The 12652-nt window shown below is 45.7% G+C and overlaps 2 protein-coding genes across 8 annotated transcripts in view; both read left to right on the forward strand.

Moving 5' to 3' along the window:
• Positions 1-1733, forward strand: part of NRBP2 (nuclear receptor binding protein 2) — a 30080-nt gene extending 28347 nt beyond the window's left edge. For all 5 annotated transcript variants that reach the window (XM_055799327.1, XM_055799325.1, XM_055799328.1 and 2 more), the window contains one exon: positions 414-1733. In XM_055799327.1, coding sequence (XP_055655302.1) covers positions 414-482 — 69 coding nt within the window. In that variant the 3' untranslated portion in view covers positions 483-1733. The remainder of the gene's footprint in view (positions 1-413) is intronic.
• Positions 1734-4093: 2360 nt separating this feature from the next.
• The window catches only part of PUF60 (poly(U) binding splicing factor 60), a 31094-nt gene continuing 22535 nt past the window's right edge, over positions 4094-12652 (forward strand). For 2 of the 3 annotated variants that reach the window (XM_005235196.4, XM_055799331.1), the window contains exon 1: positions 4094-4248. In XM_005235196.4, the coding sequence (XP_005235253.2) occupies positions 4222-4248 (27 nt within the window). In that variant the 5' untranslated portion in view covers positions 4094-4221. Of the gene's footprint in view, positions 4249-4807; positions 4829-12652 lie in introns of those variants that run through there. The other variant, XM_013297422.3, reaches the window with a different exon arrangement.

Consider the following 12652-nt stretch of genomic DNA (forward strand, 5'->3'; position numbering starts at 1 on the left):
AAAAGTGACATTAATTTTTATTTTTGTTAGCAGTGAGGATATTATGAAACAGATGGCCATAGAAAATAACTTTAGATCCAGCAGTCGGTTAATTAAATTGTCATTAAACTAAAAAAAGAAGCTGGACCTGCTATGTTCCTTCAGACTAGAAGCTCCAGAGAACTGTCTTGCTCTTTTGTCTCTATATTGCACCTAACACAGAAAGGTCCCATTCTTGATTGGTCATTTGGCGTTATTCAGTAAATACGATAGTTACTAGTAGTATGTTCCAGATGTGCTTGCAAATTGTTCTTTTCCCATACCAAAACTCAGATGTGGAATCGTTGGCTTGGGATGGAATCATGTAAGGAAGGAGATGTCCCAAGTTAGCCAAGCCAAACTGATCTGCTGGCATGTTTTTTCTTTCATTTTAGGACGACTGTGAAAAGCTGGCTAACTTCCTGGAAAACGCTTTCCACAAATACCGGTCTCCTCCCTTGTGAGTCACCTCACTGCAGTCTGGGACAGATTGGTCCCCCTGTAGCACAGGGGACGGGAAGTGTACCAGACTGGAAGAAACTGCAGGGCTCCTGACCGAACTTCCTCCAGCAGGACTGACTGGGCCGCTCGCTCCTGCCTAAAACTTTGCAGTCCATGAGAGGTGTCTGCCTGAGCTGCGGTGTGAAAAGGCAACAGCAAGTGGAGGAGTAATCAGCAAACATGAGAAATCGCATGTGCATCATGAGAAGTCGGGACCAAGCAGGAGTACATGTTCTGGTCCCACTCCTGAAGCAGCAAGCCAAAGGGAGTTGTGAGGCAGCAGGGGAGTGGGGTAGCACCTGTTGCAGCCCCTTCCCAATGATGTTTGTGAAGATGCAAAGCTGCTGCAAGAATCCCCCAAACGGATAAATTTCCCTCTGGGAAAGCTTTTTTCACTGCAGGTCCCAAAGCTGTTTTTTTCCTCTTTGCCAGCTGGTAATACTTGCGGAAGGGAGGAGAGGAGCTGGCTTGGAAAGCTCTGGTGCAGTTTCCGATCTGCTTCATTCCATTCTATACACAGTTTCTCCTGTTTCGCTAAGGTTTCCCCAGCACAGAGGAACCACTGTGATGCCCTGTAATTAGAATTGCACATCTTGGTGTAAGCTGAGGACTTTGTGAGCTGGACTTGATATGGCATGAGAAGAGATCCCAGAAATCCAAACCCACCAGCTGGATCCAAACGTGCGGATCAGCAGAAACTTCACTGGTGCTGAACAGAACCCTTCTCATTCCCCAGTTTGTCTTACGGCCTTCCAAAATCTCACAGCATCTTAAGGGTGAAAACCCTGATGTCTCTTCCTTCCCTGCTTCTCCTGTGGTGTTTGGAACTTCAGTCATTAGCCTGGAGAAAGGGGCAATCATATTAGCTGCTGCGCATGTCAGGTTCAGTTGGTGAAAGGTGCAAATAGGAATTACTTGTGTTGCAAAAGCCATGCAGTGCTGCTCCATGCTGTTCGCATTGTGCCATGTGGAACTGTGGAACCAGCTGTATCATGCTGTGCTGTGCTAGTGTGCTGCGCCGTGCTGGGTCCTCCATGTGGTACTGCCTGCGTTATGCTGTCCGCGCTTTGCGGTGTTGCACTGATTGTATCACGCTGGGCTGGGTCTGCCCTGATAGGATGCTATGCTGAGCTGCCAACTTGTGCTGTATTTTCCAGTTGTGCTATGCTGTGCCAATTTTACAAACTGACAAATCAATAAAGCCACTGAAAGTATGAAAGTAGCTTATTTCATCTGAGCATTCCACGCAGCAAACTGCTCAATAATTTCTTAGTCACTCTTACAGTTAAACTAAGAAGATGTGAAAGAGCTTCCCTCAGTTCAGCAGACTTATCCACAAAGTCAGGCAAATTGGGTAGAGAAGGAATTCAGTGGAGGAATGTCATACAGCTGCTTGATTCAGAAATCACTTTCTCCAGAACAAGTTTGCACTTGCCTCTGCAAACTGAGAAATTCCTTAATACACCAACTGCTTCATTTCCCGGATGAGCTAGTTAGCTCTTCTTTAACACATTTCACCCAACTGAATTCATTGTTCAACATTGTCACAGTTCAGTTTGACCAATGGATTTCCCTGCTACTGGGTGTGCTGCATTCAGCAATAACAATTTCATTAACCAGCTACTGTGGGGTGTTCCAACAGGCTGCTTTCACAAGATAACAGAGCAGCTGAAGTTGGATGGGACCACTCCAGATTTCAAGAGGTCCCTTCCAGCCTCTGCAATCATCTAGTTCTAGTCCAACCCCCCTGGTCAAGCAGGGCTAGCTAAAGCAGGTTGCCCAGAACTGTGTGCAGTCAGGTCTGAGTATCTCCACAGATGGGGTCCTCTGGGCACAGCCTGCTCCCATGTTCAACCACTCTCACAGAAAAAAACCCAACGCCTTTTCCCATGTTCAAATAGAACTTCCCATTTTTCAGTTTGTGCCCGTTGCCTCTTATCACTGGGCACCACGGAGGACAGCCTGCCTCCATCTTCTTTACCCTCTTCACCAGTTATCTGTACACATTCATGAGATCCCCAGAGCCTTCTTTTTTCTGGGCTAAACAGCCCCAGCTCACGCAGCCTCTTATGACAGATGCTCCAATCCCTTCATCTTGCTGTCCCTTTGCTAGATTTGCTCCAGTCAGTCTGTGTCTGTGTGTCCTGGGGAGCTCATCACTGGATCCAGCTCACTAGTGTTGAGCAGAAGAAGGATCTGTCCCCTCAAGCAGCCAGCAAGGTTTTCCCTGGCACAGACCAACTGACCTGCTTCGCTGCAAGGCTGCGTTGCTGGCTCACAGTCAGCTTGGTGTCCAGCAGGATACTTACCCTTCCTCACAGAACTGGCATTGGCACAAAAATGGAAATCCTGCCCTCACACTTACAAGGCAGACATAACTCTCTGGAGTTCTGTCATACAGGAAAGGGGATGTGTCCTCAGACACAGAGAGTCAAGCCTGATCACCTAACTAGGATGGTAGTCCTTGCCCATATATTATAGTTGTGGTATGCACACCTTTTAGTAGAATATTTGACAGATTGTGTAATGTATGAATCCATTGTGACTCAACAATAATGTTTTTTGGTGGTCAACTGCTGTCACTTTATAGACTAGAAATACGGCACATTTCATATTCCAATTCACACAGTGTACCTTTATCTCCTAATGAAACAACTTTTGCAATGCAAGACTTTCTTATCATAATGGTAATTAGACATTAAGTCATCTTTTAACTGTTTTTGATACACTTTATTGGCCTGAACTTTCTGAATCTTTTATAAAATGGGCTTTCAGAATCTGTAAACTTCTTGTAGATTTTCCTTGGTCTGGCATCTCTCCAATAGTGGGGCCAAGAGGCCACTAGAGTCTCATGCCAGTTTAATTAAGTGCAAGGGGTAACAGCATGTATCTCTGTCCCTTACTAAGAACATTTTCTCTTTAGAGTGGATCTGCCACCTTGGGAAGCGATGTCTTTTTGGAGCCCCATTTGGGAGTAGCACTTCCATCCCTTGCGAGAGAAATCACCTGTGCCAGGTTGTTTGACCATGCCTTTGCATTTACATTTTAATGCAAGTGATTGGATCCACTGGGAAAGAGTAAAAGGGACAGCAGGGTGGGGACAATCAAGACACCATGATGGCGTTTCATTGCAGCAGTTCTCAGCAGGTGGGTCCTGGATCCATTCTCAACCTGCATATTCAGCAACTACAAATCTCCACAATAGGCAACTGGGGCATGTAACTCCGGATGCCCATATATAGACCAGGGACCACCCTGCAACAGCCAGGGCCCTGTCTGTCGCGCTTCCAGCATGTCACAGCACAGCCTTTGCCTGCAGGACGGGTCTGCCTTGCAGCCCTCAGCTTCTAGACCTCCCCCCCGCGAGAGGATTCCGCCCCGCGCAGGCCTCGTACGACCAGGCACCCCCCCGGGGCGCACACCGCGGGCCGGGGCTGGAGCAGCCAGGCCCACGGGGCACTGAACACCCCAGGTAGCGAAGCGAGGCGAGGCCCGAAGCACCCATGCCCGGCCGGGTCCCGCCGCCACCCCTGCACAGCGGTCCTGAGACAGACTGACCACACACCACAGTCACGTGACACCGTGAAGTTCTCGCGAGAGCTCTCCCCACAGCCCAGGGAACTCTCGCGAGAGTGTTTTCTTTCGCGCGCACCGCAGAGCTCTCGCGAGGGTTCTGCGCTGACTGCCGACGGGGTGGACAAGATGGCGGCTACAACGACCATCTCTCTGGTGAGCTGGGCGGCCGCCGCCTTCCCGCGGGCGAGCCGGGGTGGCGGGCTCAGGCCGAGCCGCTCTGCGCTGCGTCGGCAGGGCCGGAGGTCGGGGGGCGGCTCCTTGCCTCGGCGCGTCGTGCCGCGTTTGGCCCCGCCTGCGGCCCCGGCGGGGCGGGCTGGGTCGGGGCCTCCGCTCCGCTGGGCGCGGACGGTAGGCCGGGGCGGCTGCCGCGGGGTGACCGCGGCCCGCCGGCGGCCTTCCCGCCTGCGGCGGCCCGGTCCCCGGGGCCCGCGGGTGAGGCGGATCGTGGCTTTCCGCCCCTTGCGGCCGCGGTGCGGAAGGTCCCGCTGGTGCGGCGGATGGGGCTTCCCCCTCCGCGCCGCCGGCTGGGGCTGCCCTGGGCGGCCGCCCCGGCGAGGCTGGCCCAGCTGCCGGCCTGAAGCGGGCTCCGGCCGCGGGGCCCCGGCGGCGGGGCCGAGCGAGCGGTGCGGGGCTCCTCGGGGCGGCCGCTGGCGCCTGACCGGCGGCGGTCGTGTGCTTCCCAGGTGCCGCCGGTGGCTAGCGTGTGCTGCATACAGGCACTGGTGCTTCGGAGGTAGGTTTCCACGATACTGGGGTATGCGCGCGTGGCTTCCTTTGGACTTGTTTGCTGCTTTCCAAAATTCAGTTGTTTTAAAAGATCGAGCCAGATGCTAGGGCTTTTTGTAAATTATGTAGCAGAAGTCTTTCTCTCCTAGAGCCTTGCAGCCTGAGGTTAAAATGGGAGCTCCTTGTCACCTCTCCTGGAACGACTTTGGTGCTCGATGGGTGATGGTTATTTTTATATTTCCTTTCACATTTTTTATGCATTCACGGAAGAAACCCATCAGTATTGACTTTGTAAGAGTTTTTTCTGTTTTCAGGAGCATTCTGTAGAGCTTTCCTGAATGGACTGCTAATGCTGTAAGAGAGCAGAACACGTTCATTTCAGAGGCTTGTTTGTTTCCGTTGTGGGTTAATCTTAAATAGAAGAAATTAAAATACTTTACTGCTGCACTGTTCAGCCTTCCTTAGCCTACTTGTTTTTATTTTTAGCTAACTATGGAATTGTGTAAAATAGAAATATGAAACCTCCTAGGTGTCAAGCCTTCAGGGAAGGTAACCTGTAATATAATTGTGGATGCTGGGGAACTACAAAGAGATTGGCCAGGCTCATGTGCTCCCTCCAGATATCAGATGTTCATGGAGTACTGGGTTGAATAGACCATTGGTGTGACACAGCAGGATATTTCTTAATGCTTTTTCTGTTTTCTGCTTCCCCGCCCCCCCCCCCCCCCCCCGGTTTTCATAGAAAACAGTGTTTTTTTCTCATGAATAGATCTAATTCTAAATTTGCTCTGTTTTTCTTTAAGGGTCTGCCTTTGAACCCTGAAGGAATTGTCTTTCGTGGTATTCCCCTTTTGAATTCAGAAATATTGAGGCTGATAATCAGGAGCAAATACGAGTAATTCTCACTTTATTTCCCATCTCATCCTTGCTTAATTAGGGCTTCACTAGATTAGGAGGTTTGCCAGGCTAATGCTAGGAATGAGTGTTCAAGTCTTGAGCACCTGAGTTTAAATACAACTCCAGATATGACTGAAACCAAAAGGATGTTGCTTAGGATGTGTGAGGACATCAGATTTTGTTTTTACTCAAAGCCAGGGTGGTGTCTGACCTTTTATTTCACAGCACACTGCTTCAGCCAGTTCATTTGGTGTCACTGTATATAGTTCTGTACATACATGTTTTAAAATAACAACGCATACAATTAAAAATAGTTAGCTAACTTATAACAACCAACCACTGCACACTTTTGCTGCTTGGAAGTGATGCTGTGGCTAGTCAAACAGAATGTCAGAGTTGCAAGTCTTGTTTACAGTGAATTATCAGGGCCTTACAACATAAACAGAAATATAAAGGCCTTGCTGCTTTTTCTATTTATCTGTGTATATTAGCCATTAGAAACAAATATAATCAACGCTGTCAAATAACCTGTTGTGTTACTTTTCTACAAATCTGCCATTTGGATTGAGTATGAAGAGCTGAGCAGAGTACAGTAATTCTAAGGAGTTTGATTATTTTCATTTAATTGACTTCAAACACCATTCAAATGTAAACCTGTTAGCTTGCACTGTCAGGTTAAAATGGACATTTGCATTCAGAGGATTACAGTCCTCTTGTATATGAAGCATTGCATCAAGTTCAAGCCGGTCTTGGTGAACTTGTGATTATTCTTGGGTCTAGGAGGATGAGTCATACAGGCTGCAGGAACTGAAAATTTAGTTTCAGAGCTGCTGCTGCTGCAGTGGGTGGCTGTATTGGCAGGAGCAAGGGGGTAGTGATGGCCTATAGATGAGCACAAGAAATCGGTAGGAGCAGTCCTGTGACTGAAGGAAACGTGTAAGTACCATGACAGATGCGGGAGATGGAACAAGAGGCACGTTTTGAACATGCTGATGTTACTCATCAGTGTTTGGCTACAGAAGAATTCAGAATAGCAGATATAAACTATGTTTCTGTTGGTACATCTGTCACTTACAGCATGTTTTGACAAGAGGCAGTAGATGTCATGTGTGAAGAAAATCAAGAGGATTTCTTGGACGGAGGATAATGTTAGAATACAAGCCTTGAGATGGAAGGAAGTGGCTTTTTTTATTTCATTTGTTCCCAGACTAGGTGCTATCTCAGTGTTTAAATGACATAGTGTAAGAGAGCCTTCCAGGAACAAGAGTTCCAGCTCGACTGAGTATTGCATACTTTTATTCATTATGGGCTTTTGTAGTATGACTGGAAGATTTATTTTAAACTTCAGGACTGATAAACATCTTAAATTCATTCTTGTCAGCTTCATACTGACAAGTGTTAAGATACTTTTTTTCAAGTAGTATCTTTCATAAACTGCGTTCTTTATGGGAGTATAGTTCTCAACTTGCTGGAAAGAAGGTGAATCTGACCATCCAATATCGTGTTGATTCATCAACGTTTTTGCCACTATGTGTTTTACCTTGCTGTGCTTGAAGAAATGACACGTGGTCTTAGTGTTAATGGTTCTTGAAGTGAAGACCCAATTCAGGTCTCCCCACAAGCACCTTTTGCATGATCCCTGGCTGCTTTTCAGGTTCAACAGGAGTGCCACGCTCTGTTTTAAATCCACTTTCCATGCGGGAAAGAAAATTGGCTGCTCTATGATGCGACCAGGAAATTTGCCTAAAGAGAGTCCAGTGCTTCTGCAGTCTTGTTAGAACAGCTGCAACATTTACTTTGTTCTGTGACAATTTAAATCCTGAAGGCTGGCTAGAAAAGCTTGAGAATTAAGGACAAAGTAACCTCAGTTAAGAGGATCTCCGTTACGGAATTTGGTAGACTTAGATTTTGCTTTCAGCTAACTTTCTGAAAGTAGGTTTGCAGCACAGCTCTGCTGTTGTACTGGAAAGTGTTAAATAGGAAGAATAATTAAAATGGAAAGCAGACGGCTTTTGTCAGGAACAGTGTATCTTGTAAGGAGACTGAGTTGGGTCTTACGAATTGTAACTCAAAAGCTCAGAAATGTTTGACACTTCAAGTGTACTGTGTGCTTATCAGATGCCATAAATCTACCTTACTTTGAGGCCATCAGTAAACATTTATTGAATGCATCTTGTATGAAAGCCATGCAGTTTGGTGAGGATATATAATGGGAATCATCACTTCTTTACCTAGCCTGTTTTTTTCTTCTCCTCCTGCCACTGAGAAAAAACATCTGTCTTTCTCATTTTGAAATGATAGAATTAAACTTCATACTGTTATGTATACGCATATTTTTTTCAACGCGTGCTTACTGTCATACTGTTGCCATAGGCTGTGCCCCTCAGCTTGCAATACAGGCAGATTTCCCATATGGCAAGCTCTTTTCCTTCTGTCAGAGCTGTAACAGGTTTTTTTCCTCTCTTCATGTGGTCTGCATGTGTGCCTGGTCAGTCAGCACAAGCAGCATATGTGCATTTAAGATGAAGATGTGCAGTGCTCAGTACCTCCCGCCCCTCTCCCAGATGCTCTTTAAAACCTGGACAACCTCAGATGCATCTGATACAAGGCTTAGAAGAAGGATGGAAGAGAAGCACGTTGCTGAGCTACTTCGTGATACTAGCAACCTCATGCAAAAGCTGCGGGATGTGCTGCTTCCTGTTGGTATCTTGTTTCCACAGCATCCAAGTAATCATCAGCCATGTGTGGTTGTGGAAGGTGCCAGGCCAGACAAAGCTAGGGCCAAGAACCCAAGTAGCATGCTCAGTAATTCCAAGGGGTCCTTTTTTTTTTTGTGGGGTGCTTTTTTGTATTTACAGCCACTCACTCAGGACTGCTCAGTTGTCAGTGGAAGTATGTGGGTTAATTCACAGAGCCAAGGAAGTACCCTCCTGTGCCTGGGAGCCTGGGAAGGATGTGCTTAAGGAAATGACCACCATACGCTGCCCTTGATGCAGACTTTATCTTCCCAACAAACGTTTTATCTGGTTCTCATCAGTAACTGTGGGAGTCGGTAACAATGGTGTTATACTTCTAGGACAAACCTACGAGGCGTTTAATGTAGTTGCTGAGGGAAGCTTTGAGAAAAGATAGAGGGTGTGTGGGAAAAGGTTTGACTGGGGTAAAGCTTTGCTTTTTTCCTTCTCCTGACATTACTGAAGTTGTTTCACCTTTGCATTGTTAGATTGCTCTTGCTGCTGCCTGTGGTATAAGGAACACATAGTCTGCAAGCAACATCAGCGATTTATTGAAATATCTGCAGGATTGTTTTCTGTAGTGAGTCCACTGTATTGAGGGTGATCAGAATCACTGCAGGGCAGTCCTGCACAGGTATTTCCAGTACTTAACACTTTGCAGATTAACGTATTTGCAGTTTACTAATTGCGTGTGAATTTGGAGGTTTTTTTGAAGAACATCAACAATGCACATGTGCACTGTTCAGCAGGAAGGTCGTTAGCAGCAGCAGGCACCTCCAACGAAGATGTTAGTAGCAACAGGTGGTCCTCAGATACTTTTAACTGTAGAAGTTAAACTAGCCATTCTTAATTTTAACTGTAAAGTTGTGTGTTACACAAAGTAGTTGTGTATCTGCATTTGAGATCTAAAATTCAGCTGTGTTATTTACGGGATAAATTTTCTTAGCCTGGAATAGTAATTAAGTTCCCCATGAAGCTTATGAGGACCGGTACAAGTTACTTCAAGCTGCGTATACTTTTCTTTTGATCCGAGGTAATTCTTAAAACACATCTCTTCTGCATGTTTGAAATAGTTTACAGTGTCTGTGCTACTGCCGTAAGCAAGATACATGTGTAACATGCAGTGGACCATTTGTGCGCTGCTTGTGGTGACAGAATGGGCAACAATAAAAAATTCTTACAGAAGTATACGTTAATTATTAATGCAATTATGATGAAATTTCTCAGTAACCTGATTGGTACCTTTCATTGTTAGAAATGTTATAACACCTGTTATAATGGATTAAATCGTTAATATCTTGCTAATGAAACCTAAATAATTAGACATTTGTTGCCACCCCTTTTGATACCAGTACTGTGAAAGTGGTGGTGTATGTCACAACTCGAGGCACTGGTCTTGGTACACATCCATTGTAAATGCTCCTTTAGTGCACGGTAGCCTCTTCACCCTCAGTGATGGTACTTCAGAATGATATGCAGTGCTTCTTGTTTTGGTATTTACCTGATTTCTTGGTCTTGTGAACTTTTTTGCACCACTTCTGTGCTTTTCCTATGCTCTTTCCAGACTCAGTTTTAACATTCTTTGAAATATATATACACCCCGAAAATGGATGCAGTATGTCTCTATTTGTCTCACCAGTTCCTTTTGTAAGGATAAAAGCATTACAGTGTTTCTGATTGTGCAGAAATACTATCATTAGCCTTTTTTGCCATCACAGAATATACTTGTGCAATTACTTGCCTGTCTGTCTTTTTGTATTCTTAAGATCACAGCTCAGTTAGATAATTTGTCCTTTCCTGTAGGAGGGGGGTGCATGTTCTCTGTTGGTGACTTCAGCAGTAGCAAGCTTTGTCAACCAGAATTAAGTTCACTTAGCTGTTTTGTGCAGTTCTGGAGGAGAAGCAATCTGTCTACTTAATGTGGTTTTGTTTTAACAAGGCTAAGGTGGAATTGCTGTGAATATTCCTTATCAGGAAAGTTAATTTTTAAACAGAGCTGAGAAGTAATTTTGGGGGGAAATAGTGTACAGATGAAGGGCTGCTGGCCCAGCTTGGTGTTTTGGGCTTGGAGGAGCTGCAGCCTGTAGCCTGTCTGCCCAAGTAGGTTCTTGCTTTGCATGTTCAGTCCTCCTTGCCCTCACCTCTTGGGGGCTTCTGGACCACCTGTCTGTGAGACTTCTAACTTAGGATGACAACCTTGTAAAGGGTGCTAAAAGGATTAATTGTGGAAATGGTTATTGGATGCTGCTTAATAGGCTTTTTGCATATGGTATCAAAGGTACTGTGGCAATCCAGAGCATTATTTAAACAATCCAGTTCCCTCAGCCTCTCCTTACAGGGCAAGTGCTTCAGCCCCTCCACAGTCTTGCTGGCCCTTTGCTGGACTTGCTGTGGTTGATCAGTGGGTGCTGAGCAGAGTGCTGATCAGTGCTGTCTCTGTGGGCTCTGTCCCTGTTGTTGCATCCCAGGGTGCTGCTGTTAGTGCAGTCTGGCAGGAAGGCAGGTTGGCTTGCATTTAGTCTTCTGACCACCGGCACCCCTGGTTCCTTCTTAACAGAGCTACTCCTTGGCCTGGACCGTTGCAGGGGTTAGTCCATCATAGATTCACAGAACGGTTTGTGTTGGAAAGGGTCTTAAAGAGCATCTAGTTCCAGCTCCCTTGCTGTGGGCAGGGACATCTTCCACTGGACCAGGTTGCTCAAAGCTGTATCCAGCCTGGCCTTGAATAAATGCTACATTGCATCTGTGGTGGGTTGACCTTGGCTGGATGCGAGGTGATCACCAAGCTGCTCTATCACTCCCCTCCTCAGCAGAACAGAGGGAGAGAAAATATGATGGAAAAAAAACTTTTGTGGGTCAAGGAAAAGATGGTTTAATGAGCCAATAGCAAAAGTCATATGTGTGGAAGTGAAGGAAGACAGAAGATGTTATTCTTTACTTCCCATCAGCAGGTGATGTTAAAGTATTTCTTGGGAAGCAGGGCTTCAGTACCTATAGAGGTTGCTCTGGAAGATCAACATCGTAAATAATGAATGTCCCTCCTTCCTCCTCCTTTCTCTTAACTTTTATATCTGAGAGATGTCATATGGTATGGAATATCCCATTGGTCACTTTGGGTCAGCTGTCCTGGCTGTGTCCCCCTCCCAAGATCTTGCCTACCCAGAGCCTACTGGGTGGCGAGCCAGCCTGGATGCTGTGTGAGCACTGTTTAGAAGCAGTCAAACCCCTGGTGTGTTATCACCGCCTTTCTAGCTCCCAGTACAAGCATAGCACTGGGCTCAGCCAGACTCAGTACACCATCCAAGGTGTGGGATGATTGATCTTCCCTTGGATTTCTTTAACTTTTTATTGGCAGTAAACTTTTTTGACCTATGGTGTAAGCTGTGTTGGGAATCTCAAGAGTTTCAGTCATGTTTCGCATTGACAGAAATCCTTTTGGAGCTTGACAGTGTCAAATGAGAGCAAGAGGGGGCTATCTTCTGAGAGCAAATGGTGGAGAGAGCTTGTGGTTGACCATTGAAATTATATGCAGGCTCTGTCACTGCACTTACTGTGTTGTCTATAGCTGCATTAAATGGAGAACGGTTAGCTGGAGGATTTGTCAGTAAGAAGGTGAGATGATTGTAAGGGAAAATGGTGATCCCTTTTGGGAGGAATATGTTTCCTTGTGTCTTTATTTTCCTGTTTGTAATAAGGAGAAAAAGGATCATGTGCATATTGATTTATTTTAGCACTGTATTGTAGCTTGACAGGAACTGTAGTTTTCTTTCTTTGAGAGTTGAAAATTGAGGTGCAGGTGATTTCTGCATCATTTATCCATGACAGCTAAATGATAATGCAGAGCATGCTGCATATAAAGGTAACATCTATAAGATTTTGTTGTTTCTCAGAGCTGTCCCAGCGGGGAGTTCTATCAAATGCCGTCAAAAATGTATCATGAGGAATTGTTTCAAGGCTACACAGATTACTAGTGTGCATGTATTTAAGACTTATGTTTCCAGATGTTGGATTTGCATAAATTTGGTGCTTTGTAAGAACCAAGTTATGCTAGTGGACAACATTAGTGCAATTTATCATAAAATCTCCTTGCATTTGAACAGGAGAGATATTACTGGCCAAATACGCAGTCATGTAAACAGTTTGGTCATGAAATGCTAGAAAAATGACATGTTTCGAAAGGTTTTGATCCCTGCTCATTC

The sequence above is a fragment of the Falco peregrinus genome, chromosome 3 (assembly GCF_023634155.1).
Source record: "Falco peregrinus isolate bFalPer1 chromosome 3, bFalPer1.pri, whole genome shotgun sequence".
In the NCBI taxonomy this organism is placed as follows: Eukaryota; Metazoa; Chordata; class Aves; order Falconiformes; family Falconidae; genus Falco; species Falco peregrinus.